Below are 21,993 nucleotides of genomic sequence, written 5' to 3'. Positions count from 1 at the left end.
TATACACGCATGCCTACCTACATGTATCTCCCGTCAACGGGTTTATACACGCATGCCTACCTACATGTATCTCCATCCAGTAGATGTCTCCATCCAGTATACATTCTAAAAAGCTCTTCCAATGTTGTCCGTTAGTAATAGCAGATATTGTAATTATGAATACAGTGAGCCTTTAATTCTGCCTCTTAGCTTATCAATTTTAATTGATATGTTTCCCTGAAATTTTCACAATCCATATGTGCGTATAATTTTCTGTTTTTTTTGTAAACTAAATATCACACACACATAAAATGTGCAGACATTTTCGTATATCAACATAATGACATAGCTGTCAGTTTTACTTACGTCATGTTATCACACATGTTTATATTGCTTATCTTCTTATTTTCTTTGCCATGATATTTTGAGAGGACTTAGTGGGCCAAAGGTTATATACAGTCTTGCGGCTTTTGTTTTTACTGTCAGAAATTATTCTTCAGAAAGGTTTCACGGGTGCCACTTTACAGAGGCATCTGCAACACTGCAACTTTAGTCTGTTAGTTTATTGTTTAATGTTGTTCACTTACTTTCTCTCTTCATCTTACAAAATTTATAGGCATATTGTCTGAGGTGATAGTTAATTAGGATCAGTTTTTCATTAGTATTGTATTTAGTTTCCTATTAGGATGAGTTCTACAGTATTATTTACGATCTTCTCATTTATAAGTAAATACGAGCACACAAATATTACTCTACCTTTAAGGAACCAACTGGCCTGCTTATCTGCCTGGTGGAATATTCTCAATTCCAAAGCATGGTTATAGGAGGAAACAAAAATCTTTGGATGCTAGCTAAACTGCATATCCAGACTATAAAATAATGGCAAATTGTTCCAACTTCAAATTCTGAATACTAGAAGAACTCAGCTAAAATGGAAATGAATGCAACCCTCATGAAAAACATAAGATATATCTTTAAGAGATTCAATGGAGTTTGTGTAGATGTAGGGGAGAAAGAAGCCATTGTAAGTGGGAGAGCCACGAAAGGAAATGTTCAGAGTTGGCAATAAATGTTACATATTTAGAGGGCAGATTGGAACAAAACATTTATGCTGGGAAAGAGTGAGAAATTAGGGCGAGCAATACGGTGGGGTCCTGTTGTATAAGGAATTGGACAGCCAGTCCTAACTGTTGTACCTTTGAAGAGTGGAGTTAGAAATGAAAGCAGTAGTAGATAAATCTGGCCACAGAATGCCAGGGAGATTAGAGGAAGGGAAGCCTGGGGTACGGAAGATGAGCTAAGAAGGAAAAGTCATCTAAGAAGAGAGGATGAGAGCCTAGACTGTCTCAGGACAAATGGAAAAGGGAGGCCAGACACAAGCGACATTTCAGAAGGGAATGCTTTATAGGCTTTGGTGACCTTTGGTGGCTTTAGTCACTGGACAGATGTTATGTCTAAATATAGAGCGTACTCCAATTGTGCTAAGACTTTTAAGTACACTCTCTTCTAGGCAAGCCCAGGAGTTAGAAGAGACTGAGCGTATGAGTAAACCAAAGAACCAAACCCATTGCCGTTGAGTCGATTCCAACTCACAGTGACCCGATAGGACAGAGTAGGACTGCCCCAGAGGGTTTCCAAGGAGTGGCTGGTGGATTCGACGTGCTGACGTTTTGGTTAGCAGCCGAGCTCTTAACCACTGTGCCACCAGGCCTCCTCCTTGGCTACCCTAGGTAAGAGGGGAATGAGGACACAGAAGCTTAAAGCAGACAGTGGAGAATGAGATCAGAGTTTCCCAAAGAGCATTCTATGGAACATTGGTCTGCCCAGAAGGTCTGTGGAAAAAAATACTTCCCTGGACAAATTCGTTTATACCTAGAAATTCTTCGTGGTGGTTCCCAGCGAACACTTCTGTATTAACACTTCTGTATTAAAGGTTCCAAGGGGTCCTAGAGAAAAGAACACTTGTTTGACTTTGTTTGCCCGAGGGCCTTCTTTCTGTGGCAGTTACTGCTAGGCGTCAGGATGGCGGCTCTAGAGCCACAGCCCCTGGATGTGAATCCTGACTCCTCTGGGTGACTTTGGGCAAGTTCCTTTATTGTCTGTGCTTCGATTTCCTTAGCTGCAAAATGAGGGTGATAATAGTCAGGGCTGCCATTGGCCCAGGTGGTTCCTTTGTGTGAATGAGGTAAGGGTGCCTCTTCCAGGAAAGTACAGTCCCAGCCTGCACAACTGTATATGGTACCTCTGATAACTGTACCTAGTTCATATGGTGTTCGGGATTCAATAATTTAAAATGTGTAAAGTGCTCAAGCAGTGCCTGGCACGGAGTCAATGCTCAGTTAAAATTATTATATAACACCTGTTAACACCTTAATAACCAGTGTTTATTAGTATGTGTGTTTTGAGAAATGCTGGATTAAATGGATTTATTCAAGGTAGTCCTAGATGGGAAACCCCGGTGGCGTAGTGGTTAAGAGCTGTGGCTGCTAACCAAAAGGTCAGCAGTTCGAATCCACCAGGAGCTCCTTGGAAACCCTATGGGCCAGTTCTGCTCTGTCCTATAGGGTCACTATGAGTTGGAATCAACTTGACAGCAGCGGGTTTTTTTTTTTTTTTTTAGTTCCAGTTGATTATCTTTGTTTGAAATTGGGCACTGTTACTGTTACGCTATAATCTGTTCAGTTTAGCCTCACAATTCATCAAACATTTTATAAAATTTGATATTATCACACTTAAAAAGTAGTATCTTACCTATCAAGAACTCTATGTCTTTAATTTTTGACCTAATAATTTTGCTCCTGGATTACATCTTTAAGAGATGTACAAAGAAATCTCTTACAGATATCGTTGAAAAATGACCAGTAACGGATGGCTTAATTACAAATGTGTAAACATATGGACAATGCTAGAAGGAAACATATCAAAATGTGATTAGTGGTTATTTTCTGGGTACTGAGTTTACATACCTACATTTCTTTATTTTTCCACGTTTAATTCTTTTACTTGCATAATCATGAAAAATGATATTTTAAAAATGTTTCTTACCTGCTATTGGAGGCATTTTCTGTTTTCATGGGTATCCTTTCTTCTCCCATGCCTGCCAGGTGCTCTCAGGGTCAGAGTGGGGTAATATGTTGCTCTGGGAAGCAGGCCTCATCAAAGTGGAGCTCTGTCGTGCTGCCAAGAAGTCTTGCCACCATGGCCCCATTAACCAGATAATGCTGGATGAGGGTGAAGTGATCACTGTGGGGTCCGATGGATGTGTTAGGGTAAGCTTTCTTAACTCTTGGACAGTAGCACCCACATCTACCTACGGCTTGCAGATCACCCAAGTGGCTTTATCAGATTTATTTTTCTTCATAAAAAAGATCACTTTATGAAGGGGATCCATGGTCATTTACTCCCAGGACCAAATCACTTTAAATAAAGCTTCTCTTGCGGTAAATATTTAAATCTTATCGAAGTGAATGTACTAAAAGCTTCTGAGGGGCGGCCTGGTTATTTTGGTTCTGTTGTTGAAGTAATGGCTTCAGGAAATGGAAACCTATGTTAGCATGATAAAAACAGTGGACACACATGTCTTTCTAAAGTACCTGGTATGAATTGGTCATTTTGTAGGGACAAAAGTGCCAAACATTTGTTGATTATTTTTACTAAGGTTATCAATTAGAAATACACCCAGAGGGGAGCTGACAGGATGGCCTCTGGATGCTAACCTCTCCTTGCTCTTCACACCCAGAGGGGAGCTGACAGGGCTGCCTCTGGATGCTAACCTCTCCTTGCTTTTCACACCCAGGGGGGAGCTGACAGGACTGCCTCTGGTTGCTAACCTCTCCTTGCTCTTCACACTCAGAGGGGAGCTGACAGGACTGCCTGTGGATACTAAGCTCTCCTTGCTCTTCACACTCAGAGGGGAACTGACAGGACTGCCTATGGATACTAAGCTCTCCTTGCTCTTCACACTCAGAGGGGAACTGACAGGACTGCCTATGGATACTAAGCTCTCCTTGCTCTTCACACTCAGAGGGGAGCTGACAGGGCTGCCTCTGGATGCTAACCTCTCCTTGCTTTTCACACCCAGGAGGGGAGCTGACAGGACTGCCTCTGGATGCTAACCTCTCCTTGCTCTTCACACCCAGAGGGGAGCTGACAGGACTGCTTCTGGATGCTAACCTCTCCTTGCTCTTCACACTCAGAGGGGAGCTGACAGGACTGCCTATGGATACTAAGCTCTCCTTGCTCTTCACACCCAGCGGGGAGCTGACAGGACTGCCTGTGCATGCTAACTTCTTGTTACTGCCTATACTGGTGAACTCACCAGTGGACACCGGGCTAAGCTGGAATGTCGCTCCAGCATCCACGGACCCTTGGTTGCTGTTCTGGCGTGTCTTTTCTCCCGCCCCCGCCAACCATTATAGCACCTTCCTTGTGTGTGTACCGTGCTGCTGCTGGCAAACCTATGATGTTGTGATCTGCCCTGTGGTCCCATTGTACACATCCCTACTCGGATCTTTCATAAGAAAGCAGTAGTGTTCGCTTGACATTCTTTAAGAAGCATTATTAGAAGTAAGATTGCATTTTTTAATAGTCTGGTCACTCTGTTGATACCCTATTGGGCTTACTATGAGCTTGCTCAGTCCAGTGTATTTTCTCTAAGTCTTATCTCCCACAGTCTGTCCTATGACCATTGGCTTTTTGAGCCTAAGTGTAGATCTTTACATTTGCAGTATTAAAGTTCAGCTTGTTACATTCACTCATTGTTCTGATAAGATCTTTTATGGTCTTTATTCTGTCATACAATATATTCACTACCTTCCAAAATATATGTCGCTTAAAAATGTCAAAATACCGAGTGGTAGAAAATTCAAGAGAAAAAAAAGTTAACTATTTCACAGGGAATCCCTTCATGGACACCACTAAGCTTGCTTTCAATTTTTCAAAGTCTGCCCTCATCTCTTCAATCTCTACCTCTTACCCCCTTCAGAAAAAACCCATCCCAACTCCCAAGGGTTAGTCTGACATTGGGATCTGGCCCTCTCCGCAGCCAGGCTAATCTATGGACAGGCTTCAACCCCTGGAATTTTCTTTCCCAAAGTCTGAATTGTTCAGTCTAGAATAACATGGGGAAACCTTGGCAGCATAGTGGTTAAGTGCTACGGCTGCTAACCAAAAGGCCGGCGGTTCAAATGCACCAGACGCTCCTTGGAACCTCTATGGGGCAGTTCTACTCTGTCCTGTAGGGTTGCTATGAGTTGGAATTGACTCGACGACAGTGGGTAGAATAACATGGCAAGCTGAGTCATTACGATTATCCAGGGTGGGTCTTCGCACTTCACAGAGAGGGTCTTTCTGAGCCTCTGTGTCACAGTGAGGTAAGACTGTACTCCTCATTCTTCCTATAGTATTCTAGTCTCCTCTCCCAAGGAAAGTCAATCCTTATCTGAGATTAAAAAAAAAAAAAAAGGCAAAACCAAACCCACTGCCTTTGAGTTGATTCTGACTCATGGCGATCCTATGTGTTACAGAGTTGAACTGATCCATAGGATTTTCTTGGCTGTAATCTTTGTGAAAGCAGTATGCCAGGCCTTTCTTCTGTGGCACTGCTGGGTGGGTCAAAACCACCAACCTTCAGGTTGGTAGTCAAGTGCAAACCATTTGTGCTACCCAGGGACCTTTCGTCTGAGGTGGTGGAGTCTAAATTGGTATTAAGGAAGAGAAGCATTTTCTAAAGGAGATATCTGCTTATAATGTAGATAGTCCTTGAATCTTTAAGCAAGCAGGTCTGTTTCCCCTTTTTAGGAGCCCGCGGGTATCACCGTGAGTTAGAATTGATTCGATAGCAACTGGTACTGATACTGGTACCAATCTATATTAATTAGGGCTCATTATAATGCCTTGCTGAGCAACAGAACTGTTTACTCCTTATGGCCACTTTATTCGCAGAAAGATTTGACAGAAACCTTGAAATGAAGTTGACTTTGAGCAACTTAAAAGTCTAAGGCAGGGCTGTACTTTCTCACTAATCTCTGTAAATAGAAAGGAAGCTATAGTAATTTGTTATCCCCCAGTTCAGAGCAAAATGTCTTTTTTTTCTGGCTTAGAAAATAATATTCAGAAGCCACTTACTGGTTAAAGTATTTTCCTACTAATTTTTCAAGATTTGGGATTTTGAGACAATAGACACTGCTGATGCTATTGATGACTCTGGATTGGTAGAGATCGAGCCGATGAACGAGCTTCAGGTCGGCAAGAATGTCAAACTCCTCTCTCTGATAAAAATGGATGAACCTGGAAATAACTTTTGGTTGGCTCAGGTAAGTTACCTTCTTCTCTCTTGGCTTGTTGACATTACCCAGGTATAAAATTAAAATACTAGTATAATCCACTGTCAGTTATAATCCTTTTTACCATTAAGGCTACTATTAATATTTCAGTAAAGAGTTTCTGAATTTTTGGTATACAATCGACCTGTATTTTAAACAAAGAACCCCAATTAGGAGCATATTTATAATATTAAACTGATTATGAGATCACTCTGTCGGAATGGACTCAACGACGATGGGTTTGTAAGCATGATGAGATTGTTTATTGTATGGTTGTGTTCCAAAATATATAGAAGTTGCTTTTTTAAAGTTTGGTCACACTTTACAATATTTATATGTAAACTTTTGGTATCATTGTCCTTGCTATAATTAAAATCATGAGATGAAAATTTTTAGTTTGGTAAAATTCTCGGTGTGATAAAAGTGCAGAATGATAATGTAAAATATTATTAGGTATTTCCTTTTTTTAGGATGCCAGTGGTGCCATATGGAAGCTTGACCTTAGTTTTTCAAATATCGTAAGTTGCCTATTTTTTCAATTTTTCGCTATCTTTCATAGTAAAAACCTTAGTTATTCTTCTTTAAAAGGTACTTCATTTTCTTCATATTTGATCATTGTTCCCATCAAAAATTTGCTCAACATACAGTTCTCCTTAGAATTCTCTCTTTCTTTAAGCTTTGATGTTTGATTTTTTAAGAAAGGACCTGTCTCAGGCAACGACAGTGCCTCGCATCAGACAGAGCTTTCCGGTTTTCATAAACATACGCCATTTTCATTTACATCACCTCATGTGATCCTCACAGCTATCCTGTTTGGAAGGCAGGACTGTTGCCATCATCTCATTTTAGAGATGAAGGCGTGGAAGCTGGAATTTGAAGTGACTTGTGCAAAATTACACAGTCATCAAGCGCAAAGCCCTGATTCCATCTGCTTCTCCTAGTTTCAAAGGCCAGGGCTCTTTGTAACTTATGATGCTTTCTCTTCTTTTTATTGAAATAAAATCAGCCATGTGATTTTATTTAATTTGCATTTCTTTAAACTTGACCTTAAGTCTGTATTAACTTCTGAGTTCTAGTAGGCTGTCTGTCTGTATTATTAGACCCAGGACCCAGAATGCCTCTTTTCCTTCCACTCTGGACCCATCCAAGCCATGGCCGTCTCTCCTCTCACCTACCTCATGGCCACCACTTCCTTGGACTGTAAGTAGGAACCCTCTGGCCTTTTTTGTTTTGTTTTCAAGGCGTTTAAAAAAAATATGTGTTAGATTAAAAGCACTTGAGTTTTTTTTTTCCAAAGGGAAGTCTTTTTATGCAAGTGAGGCGAGCTGTTGTAGAAGGGAGGACACAAAGTACAGCAGCCAGGCTTATTGTAGGAGGTTAAAATAAGGATACAATCAGTAAGCTAGTCATGAAAATCGTCTTCATTTTGGTTTTATCTACACTTGCACTATTCCTTTTCTTTCCACCCCCTTCCTTCCTTCTGGACTTCTGGCAAATCTATGTGGGCTGTGCAAGGTGAGATGGATCCACCTATCATCATCGGTCATCTTCTTTATTGTTAATTGTCATAAATTACCTGACTGAGGGTGTACATGGAAATTTTTGACTCAAGAAAGGCTATTGGATTATCAGAGCCTTCGTGGCGCAGTGGTTGAGAGCTCGGCTGCTAACCAAAAGGTCAGAAGTTCAAATCCACTAGGTGTTCCTTGGAAACCCTATGGGGTAGTTCTACTCTATCCTGTAGGGTTGCTATGAGTCGGAATCAACTCGGTGGCAATGGGTTTTTAGTTTTTATTGGATTATCAGTTGATTTAGCTACTTAAGAAATTTCCTGTCATAATACTCAAAATGTATAGCCAGCCAAGATTATTTTTAAAAATATTATGTAAATATTTCTTTTAAAATTATCTACAGGCTCTGTTCGAATCTACGATTTTGCTAGCAAAACTGTTTTGACTCAGATAAACTTCAAACAAGGTGGTACTGCCATCACCTGGGTACCCCAACTGGTAAGCTTATTGTTCTAATGAACTTTTAACAGAATTTATTGGTAAATGTGATATATCAGTGCTATTTCTTGGAAACATATTTACTAATTCTAAGTTTTATCTAGAGATGAAAAACATTTTAAGCCTGTTTATTTCACTCAGAATGTGATAGAAATCATACTATAACCTCATGACTGTTGTGGTTTGACCCCCTTTTTTAATGAAAATTCTACTTCTATGCCAATTGCAGGTTATTAATAGTTTCATACTATGTGATGGTTAAAGTTGTGTGTCAGCTTGGCTGGGCCATGATTCTCAGTGGTTTGGCAGTTATGTAATGATGTAGTCCTCCTCCATGACATGATCTGATACGATCAGCCAATCTGTTGTAAGGAAGTTTCCTCTGGGGTGTGCCCTGTGTCCAATATATATGGATGTTCTGGCAAAACTCACTCACTTGCTCTGGATCCTGCGTCTGGCTCATCATCATCTGAACTCCAGTTCTTGGGACTTGAGCCAGTGGCCTGCCAATCTTGGGATTCATAGCCTCCGTAGCCTGTGAGCCAGCAGCCTGCCATCTGACCTGCCAATCTTGGGTTCATCAGCCCCTGCAGCTACGTGAGTCAGCAGAATCCTTTAGCCTGATGCCTGACCCATGGACTTGGGACTTGCCAGTCTCTACAATTGTGTGAGCCATTTCCTTGAGATAAATCTCTCTCTACACACATATATGTGTGTATATCTATATCTATATATATCTCTGTATCTCTGTGTCCCTATAGCTCTATCTCTAGCTATATCTATATCCATATATACTTCATGGGTTTTGATTCTCTGGAGAACCCAGCCTAAGACATGTTACAAAGCAATTACACAGCAGAACTTTGTGTATTTCTCTGTCTGACTCTAATCACATCTGTCCTATTAGTATTTTCAGAGTACCCCCAATATTACAGTGTGCCAGGCTTTATTCTGGATCTGGGAATATAGCACTGAACAAAAAAGACAAAAATACTTCCTCTCATGAACCTTGTCTTCTAGTAGGAGGCAGGGGCAGAGACAGACAATAAACAAAATAAATGAGTAAAATATGTGGCATGTTAAGATAATGAAAAGAGCTATGGGGAAAAAAACAAGGCAAGGATTGGTAGTTGTTTTAGTTATCTATTGCTATGTAATAAACTACCCTGAAATGTAGTGGCGTAAAACAACAATCATTTTATGTTGCTCCTCTTCTCTGTGAATCGGGTATATAGACAGTTCATTTGGGGTTTTTTTATCAGCAGTCCAGCACCTGGGCTTGGGTGACATGAAGGCTGGGCTAAGCTGGGACTGTTGACAGAAGGGCCTACATAATAGCCTCTCCATGTGGCTTGTGTGGCTTGGGCTTCATCACAGCATGGGAGCGTCAAGGTGGTCACACTTCTTAGGTGACGCCAAGAGCAAGTGTTCCAACAAACAAAATAGAAGCTACATGGCCTTTTGTGACCTCCACTCAGAAGTCACATGGTGTCACCTCTACCATAGTGTATCAGTTGGACCAGTCACAAGCACCACCAAGATTAAAGGGAAGGGGACTTAAGCCCCATCGCTTCATGGGAGACATGTCAAAGAAGTTGTAGTCATGTTTTAAAAATGCCTTGGGGAGTTGTTACATCTTTAAGATTTTGGGATTAAGTCAAGGAGAAAATGTTCCAGGCCCAAAATAGATATGGAGATGGTTGGGATGGAGGCGAATATCATGATGGGATCAAGATCAGAAGAAGGTGAAGGGACAGGAGCTCAACCAGCTCAAAAAACCCCGAGGTGGAAAGGAGGAGTGCTGTCACATTAGAGGGATTGAAACTGGTGTCCCATAACAATATGTGTATAAATTTTCATAGGAGAAATTAACTTGAGCTGTAAACATTCACCTAAAGGGCAATTAAAAAAAAAAAAAGGTTAAAAAGTAAACTTTCGGTTATATATTAAAAAAATAAAAAAGACCAGAAGGAGAAGTCATGCCAGGGGACAGAGCCAGAAAAATGATGAGGCTAGAATAAATAGAAACCATGGGATATTAGAATTGCCAGACCTGGCTCCTTTGTTCAGATCTATTTATACTCTTACTTGAGGTCTTTAAAATACAGCCCAAGTAACTGAAATATTTATCCAGATGGTTGTATATCCATAGAAAGTTTTCCTTTTTTGAGCCAGACATCCGACTAATGATCATATGGAGATTATGCTAGAATTGGAGTGTTCTTTCTCCGTACGCCCTTTCCTTTCTAGAAGACTCCACATTATTCTTTATGGCTCAGCTCAGGTCAAACGTCACTTCCTCAGTGTAGCTCTCCTTGACGTCACCTTCAAGCAGAGATAGGTAGCCCTCCTCTGTGACAGTTCTTCCAAGACTGTGTACATACCTGTCTCATAGCACTTTTCACAGAGTACTGAGATTATTTGCTCTGTTGTCTTTCTTTCCTGTGGTACTGTTTATTCTTAATGGTGGTGACTGCCTTATTCTTCTTTGAACCTCCAGTGCCTTGACAGATACTGGTACATTTTAGACACTTAACAAATTTTGAATGAAGGCACTCTCTGAAGTGCGGTTATCCTATTCCTAAGACTTCTAAACCTGCCTGGACTCAGGGATGGTCACTTGGCTGTGAAGGATACCCATATGCCTACCCTTCTCCTGAAGGCCTTCCAAGCTGGCAGCTTTAGTGCTTTTAGACATTGCAGACTGTTATCACTAGACCAGACTTCTCCTCTGTGGTGCAGAATACCTGTCATCCTCATTTTGAGACCTTGAGGGTACCTCAGACTCAATGTGGCCAAGACAAAATTCATGCTCCTCTGCTCACCCCCAGCCACCACTCCCTCTAAAATAATGATAGCAGCCACAACAAACCACACATACACATGGCTTTCTTTCAGTGTTTCCTGTCTCGGTAAATGGCTTTATCAGGCATCTTTGACACTTCCTTCTGCCTCCTCCCCCATATCCAGCTCTAACCAAATTGGTCCGTTATGCCTGGTAAATCTCTCTCAAATATGTTCACTTCCTCTCACCTCTACTACACCACCTCAGACCACATGACCACGATCATTCTCTGGGAGTGTGACAGCCACCTCTTAAAAGATCTCGCAAAAGGTCTCGCTTGATACTCTCTAGGCCATCTCAGCTCTATTCTTAACACTGAAGCTAAGATGACTTTTTTGAAATAGCAAATTTGATCATGTCAACTCCCCGCTCCCTCACCTAAAAAGCTTTTGATGGTTTCCCATTGCTCTTGGGATAAAGGCAATCCTTAACAGGACATGCAAGGCATTTTGAGATCTGGATCTGCCTCTCTCCCTCTCCAGCCTCTAATGGAAGCGTTACTCCCTCACCCAGTCTGCTCTAGTCAAACTAACTTTTCCTAAGTTTGTCCTTTTCTACCACAGGCCCTTTGCACAAATGATTTCGCCCAGGAGTCCTTTTCCCAGTTTCCTTTACCTAGTTAATTCCTGAGCATCTGATACGGGTTGAATTGTGCCCCCCAAAAGTATGTGTTGTAAATCCTAACCTCTATACCTGTGGTTATAATCCCATTTGGGAACTTGTTATGTTAATGAGGCAGTATTAGTATAGGGTGTGTCTTAAATCAATCTCTTTTGAGATACAAAAGAGATTAAACAAGCAAGCAAGCAAGCAAGCAGAGATGGGGGAAAATAGATGCCAAGCCACGTGAAGATCACCAAGGAGCCAAGGAACAGAAGCTGAAGAGACAAGAATCTTCCCCCAGAGCCAACAGAGAGAGAAAGCCTTCTCTAGAGCTGGCGCACTGAGTTCGGACTTCTAGCCTCCTAACTGTGGGGAAATAAATCTGTTTGTTAAAGCCTCCCACTTACGGTATTTCTGTTATAGAAGCACTAGATAACTAAGACGGCATCCTTCTGACCTTAGCTCCACCAGCTCTTCCTTAGGGAAGCCCTCAGTCCTGGTCTGCTTTCTTTGTCAGATGCTCTCAGAGATTAAGTTTCTTTCCTTTAGTACTTATCTCAGTTCACACATCCACACTCATTTGTGTGATCGATTAATGCCTGTCCCCTCCACTAGCCGTGAACTCTGTGAAAGCAGGGGCAGAGTCTGTTTATGCTCACTGTTGGGTTGCTGGTGATGGCTGCCCGGCACACGGGAGGTGGGCGGTCCACCAGCGTTTGTTCAGTGAACCTTTGAATTCTCATTGCTTACGCTTCTCATGGTCAGCAGTGATAAGGAACTATCCTAGGATAGATAGAAGTTACCAGAAAGTGGTGTAAAGAATTCCCACTGGGCAGCCAATGCTGAATTACTTAAGTTTCAATAAAATACAGAATTATCTGTTGTCGAGTACCACACTTTCTTAACTAATCTCAAGTCCCTTGCATTTCATTTCTGTCCAAGGTGAGCTACACTGGAGCACAGATCATTGCCGGATTTGAAGATGGTGTCGTTCGACTTCTTGAACTTTATGATCCAAAGGAGCTTGCAGTTTTCGCAGGACGAAAGAAAATTTTGGATGCAGAAATTCAACTGAAACAGGTTTTCAAACCCCATACTGCTCGCATCACTGCTTTAGCTTTTGAACGTGATGGAGAAGTTCTAGCCACAGGGGTAAATAACATTATTCCTTTTGTCTCCTATTAAAATTTCGTGGTTAACCTTATAAGTCTCACTGCTTGATCAGGCCTTATTTTCTGATATGAATTTTCCAAGAAATGGAGTCGTATTTTTCTTTCTTTGTATTCACATTCTTTCAGTGTGGTCTGTGCATGGTGTTTTAAAATACACTTACGAATTTAGTTCTAATGCTTTTCTTATTTAAAATTAATAGAACATTTTTAACTAAGAATCCTGCTAGATGTCTTAATTATAATCAGTTTCAACGATTTTTTTTTTAAAGCAGGGGTATGTTCTTCAGTAGAATTTACATAAATTAAGTGAATAACTGCATAAATTCTTCGTGCATTAGGAGAGTGTATGTATTGTGGCTTTTGTTTTGTGAAAATCTCACGTACAAGTATCGTGGTCATATTTTCAGAGCCAAGGACTGGAACACAAGGTTTGTCAAGTGTTCTTGTGGAGAATATGTAGCAAATATTTGACATAAGGATTCTCCCAGAGTAATCTGGGATACGTGCTCATTGTAGGTGTTAAGTGTACAGTGTATATCCTACATGCTATTAAAAGCTGCTTTTTGCTCAGTGGAATACATTTCACAATAAAATGCCTTCGTTGGGTGTGTTTCTCTTCTTTAAGAGTAAAGATCAAACTGTCTTCTTCTTTGACGTGGAAAAGGATTATAAACCGATAGGTTATATTAATACTCCTGGACCTGTTTGCCAGTTAATGTGGTCCTCGGCCTCTCATGTAAGTAATTACTATTTGTCTTTATGCTTAAATCTCAGTTACTACATAACAAAGTGATCTGATAGAGAATAACAGTTGGAATTATTAGCCCCGCTCCTGGGTCCTGCAATGGGGGCCATAGCATGCAGCGACAGAAAGCAATTCTGCATATCAGCACTATATGGATAATCAATCAAACAGGGTCAGCCTCTGAATTTTGAAACCCTGGTGGTGTAGTGGTTAAGAGCTAGGCTGCTAACCACGAGGTTGGCAGTTCAAATCTGCTAGGCGCTCCTTGGAAACTCTATGGGGCACTTCTACTCTGTCCTGTAGGGTTGCTGTGAGTCAGAATCGACTCGATGGCAGTGGGTTTGGTTTTTGGGTTTGATGTCCAGTAGTTTTTACAGCTCAGCCACATGCTCTCACAGCTGCTCACTGGATAGTATTATCACTTCTAAAAACTCAACCTTAAAACCGACTATGTAAATATCCAACTCTCTAACCTCCACCTCTCTCCCTTCCAGCCTGTTCATTTGGCTACTCCTGCTCCAGTACGTCTCAGATGTCACAGGGACCTCTTGTTCATTCATCTCTTTGCTTTCTCTAACCCATCATTCTACTTTTATCTTTGCTTCCCTTCATATTCAGCTTAAATTGAGTAATTCTTCATTTCAATAAGGATCAATAATATTCTTCCAGTGCTCTGTTGTCCCTTATCCTTCTGTCTTTTCTTCATACTCATCTGGCAAAAACCCATTCCTGGATGCACCCAACTGGTTTATATTCCCCTACAGTGGTCACCCAAGAGCTTCTGGAAAGAGTCACACATCAGAGAAGATTAGCTTCTTCATAATTTAGTGATTTAAATGGCCTCAACACAACCCATAGAATGGTTCAGCAATCCTAGACATTGCTCTTATCAGCTCCTTGTCTCACCCACAATGACCATATCCAAACTTCTCCCCTTTTCCAAACTTCAAGACTCCCACTTGCACTCTCACTCTAAAGCATCATTTACTTCATAGATAAACTAGGACAGAACTGTCTTAGTCATCTAATGCTGCCATAACAGAAATACCACAAGTGGATGGCTTTAACAAAGCGAAGTTTATTTTCTCACAGTCTAGTAGGTTACAAGTCCAAATTCAGGGTGTTGGCTCCAGGGGAAGGCTTTCTCTCTCTGATGGCTCTGGAAGAAGGTCCTTGTCCTCAATCTTCCCCTGGTTGAGGAGCTTCTCAGGTGCAGGGACCCCATGTCCCAAGGATGCACTCTGCTCCGGGTGCTGCTTTCTTGGTAGTATGAGGTCCCCAACTCTCTGCATATTTCCCTTTCTTTTTATCTCTTAAGAGATAAAAGGTGGTGCAGGCCACATCCCAGGGAAACTCCCTTTACCTTGGATCAGGGAGATGACCTGAGTAAGGGTGGTGTTACGATCCCACCCTAATTCTCTCAACATAAAATTACAATCACAAAATGGAGGACAACCACACAATACTGGGAATCATGGCCTAACCAATTTGATACACACATTTTTGGCGGGACATAATCCAATCCATGATAAGAACTCAGGCAGGAACTCCTTCAACTTCCCACTACCCAACATAAAATTCCATCTTTACAATAGAGGAGCTGTCTCCCTTCCTAAGTGAGGCGAAGTCTGCCTCTTATCCTACAGATTTCACTCTCTCCCACTTTTTTCAAGATTTCACACCATTTTCTCTTTTCTATTATATAAAGCTAACCTCTCCTGTTTACTAAATGATTTTCATCAGTATTGAAGTATATTAAAGTTTCTCCACTTACAAAGAAAACCCTAACTTTCCTTGGCCTCATGTTCTCTCTTCTCAGCTCACTGACTTTTCCCACGGTCTCCATTTTCTTACATCTCATTCTCCTCTTTACTGCTCTTATCTAACTTCTAGTCTCATTATTCCACCACAGCAGCATTTCTAAGGGCAGCAATGATACCCATTTAACATTTTTAGTTCTTATCTTTCTTGACTTCTTAGCCCCATTTGACCCTGTTGACTTTTCCTTCCTCTTTGAAACACCATCTCCCTTCGACTTTTGTGATGCTATGCTCTTCAGATTTTCTCTTCCACGTCTTGCCATTCCTTCTCAGTCTCCTTCACCCAGCCATTGAGTGTTAAGGTTTCCTATGGCTCCATCTCAACTTCTTCTCTCACTCTATGCTCTTGCCCTAGGTGATGCCATTCAAGCCAACGACTTTATTATAACTCCAAATTTATGCAGGCAGTCCAGACTTCTCCATGTCTGTATATGTGATTTCCTAATTGACATTGCTACTTACTTGGCTCAAAGACAACTCAAATACAACTGGTCCAAACCAATCTATGATCATCCCACCCAAACCATCTTACGCTCTGGTGTTCCTTATCTTAGTAAATGTCATCATCATTTGTACAGCAGCCTCAAGTATCTGAGAGCTAATATTAGTATTTCCATCTTCCATAGCATCCTCAAGATAGATTATTGATTTTTACCTCCCAAATATCTTCAAATCTGTCCAATTTTATATATGGTCACAACCACTGCCCTGGTCTAAGCTATCACCATCTTAGGCTACTCTAGTTGCCTCCCTTCTGCTCATATCACTCATTCTTGCTCGCTACAATTTATTCTCCACTGGGTGGCCAAAACAGTGTTTTCAAAATGGGAAACTGATTTTGTCTCTCTGCTTTTAGCCCCTCAAGGCTTTCTGTTGTTCTTAAGCTAAAGATCAAAATCTTTCACCTTGACTACAGGGCACTGTATGACCACCCACCTCTTCTTTTACCATTTGTACTTCTGTCCTCTCCTCCCCCTGCCCACGCACACACGCTTTACTCTTTCTGCTCCAGCCACACAGATTTACCTCCAGTTTCTCTAACGTGCAGCTTCCTCCTACAGATGGCATTTGCACATCGTGCTCCATTAGATAGAATGCTCTCTCAGACTTTCTGCCAAGCCATCCTGTAGTTCTCTCTACTCATCCTTCAGCTCAAAGCTCAGGTGCCACTTGCTCGAGAAGCTTTGCATAACCTCCTTGCTCTCATGGCACCTCTGCAGCGCTTGTCACAGTTACAATTTACTTTTATTCCTATGATTTGTTAAATGATGGGTGATAAGCTCTATAATGGCAGAGACTGTACCTATTTTTCTTATTACAATTTTATTCCTAGCACTTAATAAAATGCGAGGTACATAACCCTACTGCCGTCAAGTTGATTCCAACTCATAGCAACCCCACAGGGTTTCCAAGGCTGTAAATCTCTACAGAAGCAGCCTGTCACATCTTCCTCTTGTGAAACTAGTTTCAAATGCTGACCTTTCAGTTAGCAGTCAACTGCTTTAACCACTACGCCACCAGGGCTCCTTGCCAGGTACATAGTGGGTACATAATAAATAATTGTAGAATGAAATAACTGGGTGAATGAGTGAATGAATGAATGAAGGAATAAACGTGTTGAACGCTGTGCTGAGGAATATATAGATGGAATTTCCCATACATTAAATATGTGGTTTTGGAGCTCAAGAGAAAGGTCTGGGCTGGAGAGATTAATTTGGAATCTAACTGTGTGTGAGTGATAATGAAGCCTGAATTGTCTATGAGGTTTTCCAGGGAGAGTTTATAGAGAGAGGAGAAGAGGGAAGAGGCCAAAAACCTTGGGAACATCCCCGTTTAATGAACTCAGGCAGATGGTGAATGAGCCATCAAAGGAAGCTCAGACAGAATATGGCGCCTACACACTACAGATTTTCCTTGCCACTCTTATTTTTAATACTCTTAGTTTTTGTCTAAAAACTTCATAACCATATTTTTGGTTCAAAAAATGTTATGGTATCTATAAAAGAAACAGATATAAACCTAATTTTTAATACAGAAAAATCTTAGCTTGACTTATTACCAGTAATAACTGCAGTGAGGAATTCAGTCTTTTGAAAAAATGCTCAATATATGTAGTAATTTTATTTTCTCTGATTATAATCTTTTGAACTGTGCTTCTAAAAATTTGTCCAACTGTAAATGATATGTTTAATCTTTTTTTTTTTTTTTTAAGCTTGAAAGTACTCTACTGATTATCTGTGAGAATGGATTTGTCCTTGAAGCTCCGCTTCCACCCATAAGTGAGGACGAGGAGGATCTGGATCATGATGTAGTTTCCTATGAAATCAAAGACATGAACCTAAAATGTTTCCATTTCACAAGTGTCAAGTCTAAGATTCTGGTATGAGATATCCTTGAAGCAGTATCTTGTAATGTTTTTTCTTTCTTTAGAATACAAAATACCCTGTGTTGTGTGGTGGGGAGGGAATGCTGCGTGGTTTAAAGTCGGGAAAGGTGTGCGTCAGGGCTGTATCTGTTCACCACAAGGAGTCGGTTAGTCTACGTGCTGAGCAAATAATCTGAGAAGCTGGACTATATGAAGAAGAACGGGGCATCAGGATTGGAGGAAGACTCATTAGCAACCTGCATTATGCAGATGACACAACCTTGCTTGCTGAAAGTGAAGAGGACTTGAAGCACTCACTAATGAAGATCAAAGACCACAGCCTTCAGTATGGATTACACCTCAACATAAAGAAAACAAAAATCCTTACAACTGGACCAATAAGCAACATCGTGATAAATGGAAAAAAGATTGAAGTTGTTAAGGATTTCATTTTAACTTGGATCCACAATCAATGCCCACAGAAGTAGCAGTCAAAAAATCAGACGATGTATTGTATTGGTCAAATCTGCTGCAAAAGACCTCTTTAAAGTGTTAAAAAATCAAAGATGTCACTTTGAAGACTAAGGTGCGCCTGACCCAAGCCATGGTGTTTTCAATTGTCTCATGTGCATGTGAAAGCTAGACAATGAATAATGAAGACTGAAGAAGAATTTACACCTTTGAATTGTGGTGTTGGCAAAGAATATTGGATATAGCACAGACTGCCAAAAGAACGAACAAACCTGTCTTGGAAGAATTACAGCCAGAATGCTCCTTGGAAGCAAGGATGGTGAGACTTCGTCACAAGTACTTTGGATATATGATCAGGAGGGACCAATCCCTGGAGAAGGACATCATGCTTGATAAAGTAGAGGGTCAGTGAAAAAGAGGAAGACCCTCAATGAGGTGGACTGACGCAGTGGCTGCAACAGTGGGCTTAAGCATAACAACGATTGTGAGGATGGTGCAGTCCCGGGCAGTGTTTTGTTCTGTTGTACATAGGGTCGCTATGAGTTGGAACTGATTTGATGACACCTGACAACAATAACATGCTGGGGAATACACAGAAGAATAAGATATAGTCCCTGACCTTAAGGAGCATATAGTCTTGTAAGAAAGCAGCCAACTGTTTTAGAAGTGAATAAATACCAAAAGAAAAAGAAAAGAATCCTAAGGGTGTCCATTTGGAGCAAGGGAGAATGAAGAAAACCAAAGACACAAGGGAAAGATTAGTCCAAAGGACTAATGAACCACAACTACCACAGCCTCCATCAGACTGAGTCCAGCACAACTAGATTGCGCCTGGCTACCACCACCGACTGCTCTGACAGGGATCACAGTAGAGGGTCCTGGACAGGGCTGGAGAAAAATGTAGAACAAAATTTTGACTCACAAAAAAATAGTAGACTTAGTGGTGTGACATAGACTGGAGAAACCTCTTGAGTATGTCCTCCGAACACCCTTTTAAGTTAATACTGAAGTCAGTCCTGAGGTTCACCCTTCAACCAAAGATTAGCCAGGCCCATAAAACAGACAATAATACATGTAGCTCAACCTCGTATACGAGACTAAATGGACACACCAGCCCAGGGGCGGGGACAGGAAAGCTAGACGAATAGAAATGGGGACTGCAAGGTCGAGAAGGGGAGAGTGTTGACATGTCACGGGGTTTACAGCCAGTGTCACAAAGCAATATGTGTATCGTTTAATGAGAAATTAATTTGCTCTGTAAACCTTTTTCTAAAGCATGTGTGCACATGCATGCACACACACACACACGCACACACAGAATCCTAGGAAGGAAAGAAGAAGATATGATTCTGATGAAGGGGTGGGGGTGGGGTGAAAGATGGCTGCATGGAGGTGACATTAATACTTTAAAAATGGGAAAGATTTTGACAGGATGAAAATGGAGAGAAGGGCAGCAAAGGCTGAGAGAACATCCCGAAGGAAGGTAGAGTTGTGAGCATTTTTGGTGTTTTTAAGAAATGAAGAATGGACTAGTGAAGCTGATGGATACAATTGTAGGGGTATGTGACAGGAGTCTAACCAGCAAATGCACTCTTTAAGGCCAACCAAGACATTCCAATTTAATTCCTGGACTATTGGAATCCACTGTGAGTTTTTGAGGAAGGGACTGATGTAATGAGGTCATAAAAATTAAGAAGATAATTCTGAAGGGTAAACAGAATGAAGAGGTGAAAGAAGCGACGTAAGGAGACCAGTGTTAGGAGTCTTTTGCAATGGCCAGTTGATAGATGATGAGGGCTTAAATCACAGATTACTAAAGTTGGGAACAACTCCCCTTGTGGATTATTTCAGTTGCCTAATTCACAGTGGACAGTGATAAGCTCTTTGAGAAACTGTATTTAGCATCATTATTAGGAAAAAAAAATGACTGAATAATTTCTGTAAAACCAGGATTGATGGGAGTAAAACAGAAATGATGGTCATTCCAATGATTTGAATATTTTAATAATAAAAATTTCCCCAAATTGATAGCTACTTTTAAGTGGGATTATTGGTTATATCAGAGCTGTGAGTTTTTCTATTTTCTTTCTACTTTCTTTGTCCATCCCCGATAGTATAAAAGCATGAATGTGAGTTGCAGGTGTTTTTATATCTTCCTTTTTTTTAATGTCTCTTTTAAAAAAGAGATTAATAGAAATTGAAAAGAGGAAGAAACAAATGGAGTTGAAGGAGAAAGAAAGGGAAAAAAGGAGGAAGCAGCTAATAGAAGAGTTGGGAGAAGAAGGAGAAAAAATATTCCAGGAGGAGCAGGCAGAAGTGGAAGAGGAAGAGGAGCCGTTACCTGAAATCTTCATTCCACCCACCCCCTGTCAGATCCTCTGTGGGTTTTACTCTGGACCACAGAAGTTCTGGGTTTCTTTGGTGAGTGATAGTGTAATCAATCATTTTTATCTCAGCTCTATTCCAGTATAATTCATAGTCACTCTTACTTTCTTACTCTTGTGGTAAGACTTAATTCATTAACTACTGTTGAAAGTGTGAGTTTGGGTCAATGAATATGAGTTACTGTTGTTCATATACCATCTTAACATTTATTTTACTTGTTATGTCTGTTATCATCTATGATCAACATACATGTCCCAGGCAGGTCAAAGGAGAACAGTCAAAGGTAGAAGGGTGAAGGGCTAAGGGGTTTGCCAGCTGGGTTGGTTGTTTTTTAATTTTGAAATTAAAAGTAGACCTTTGCTCATATCTTGTTGTCTAGAAGCTGTGCCATGTGGGTCTATGGAAGTCTGGGAAGATGAGTGTCTTTAAATGGGCACATTGCTATCCTGAACAAAATTTGGATTTGGCTAATGAGGAAGAAGGGAAAAAATGGATATTGGGAAACAACTACCAGGGATCGGCACAGTGCTGCTGGAGTACATTCTTTACTTGTAGATTTTCTAGTACAATCACAGAACATTTTTTTTCTCTCTATTGCAAAGCAAAATTTCCTTTATTATAAATTTTTCACAATTTTAAGTTCCATTACCAAATAATAATAGTAATTGACTTAAAAATATGTATGAAAGGTCATCATTAATTTACAAGTGGTCACGGGTCTTTGGCCAGGCCAACAGACTGACCAGCGAAGGCCTGTTATCACAAGGAGTGATGAGGGTTGACTCCTCTCCTCTTTGACTTTTCCTAGAAATTGACCCTGTAAAAATGGCATGGGGTGATGTCTGACTTCCTCTAACTTCACACGGAGGGAGCAGAATCAAGATCAACAGCCCAAGGCTGATTCCTATGAGGCAGATGTTAGCAATGCCGCCTCTCTCTGCCATTTTTACCAATTCTGATACCAACTGTCCCTCCCATGGCAATCTCTACTTCTCTGTTGGGTTTGATAATTCATTGCAATGGCTACGCAGAACTCACAGGTGATACTTACTGTTACGGGGTTTATTAGGGATGTAACAGGGTACAATTCAGGTTCAGAAACACTCAGGATATAGTTCTTCCATCAGGACAGCCTCTTAGCCCACAGGCACACCTCTCTCTGTTCCCTTGGCCTATGCCCTGCTCAGGCAAGTGTTAGAAAGCTCTTTTAGCTCTGCTGGTAAGTGCCCCGAGGCACCCCACTCCATCGTTAAGTTTTGGCCTGAAGGCACACAGC

The 21,993-nt window shown here is 41.0% G+C and overlaps 1 protein-coding gene across 1 annotated transcript in view; it reads left to right on the top strand.

The window, feature by feature from the left end:
- The window catches only part of CFAP44 (cilia and flagella associated protein 44), a 148,161-nt gene that overhangs the window by 47,188 nt on the left and 78,980 nt on the right, over positions 1–21,993 (top strand). The window contains exons 10-18 of the mRNA XM_064280501.1: positions 3,084–3,248; positions 6,138–6,293; positions 6,773–6,820; positions 7,403–7,502; positions 8,217–8,311; positions 12,702–12,911; positions 13,557–13,667; positions 17,709–17,876; positions 20,517–20,753. Coding sequence (XP_064136571.1) covers positions 3,084–3,248; positions 6,138–6,293; positions 6,773–6,820; positions 7,403–7,502; positions 8,217–8,311; positions 12,702–12,911; positions 13,557–13,667; positions 17,709–17,876; positions 20,517–20,753 — 1,290 coding nt within the window. The remainder of the gene's footprint in view (positions 1–3,083; positions 3,249–6,137; positions 6,294–6,772; positions 6,821–7,402; positions 7,503–8,216; positions 8,312–12,701; positions 12,912–13,556; positions 13,668–17,708; positions 17,877–20,516; positions 20,754–21,993) is intronic.

Source organism: Loxodonta africana, chromosome 1, assembly GCF_030014295.1.
Source record: "Loxodonta africana isolate mLoxAfr1 chromosome 1, mLoxAfr1.hap2, whole genome shotgun sequence".
NCBI lineage: Eukaryota > Metazoa > Chordata > Mammalia > Proboscidea > Elephantidae > Loxodonta > Loxodonta africana.
Note: the sequence above shows the minus strand (reverse complement) of the source record. Positions and strands in the feature narration are given on the sequence as shown.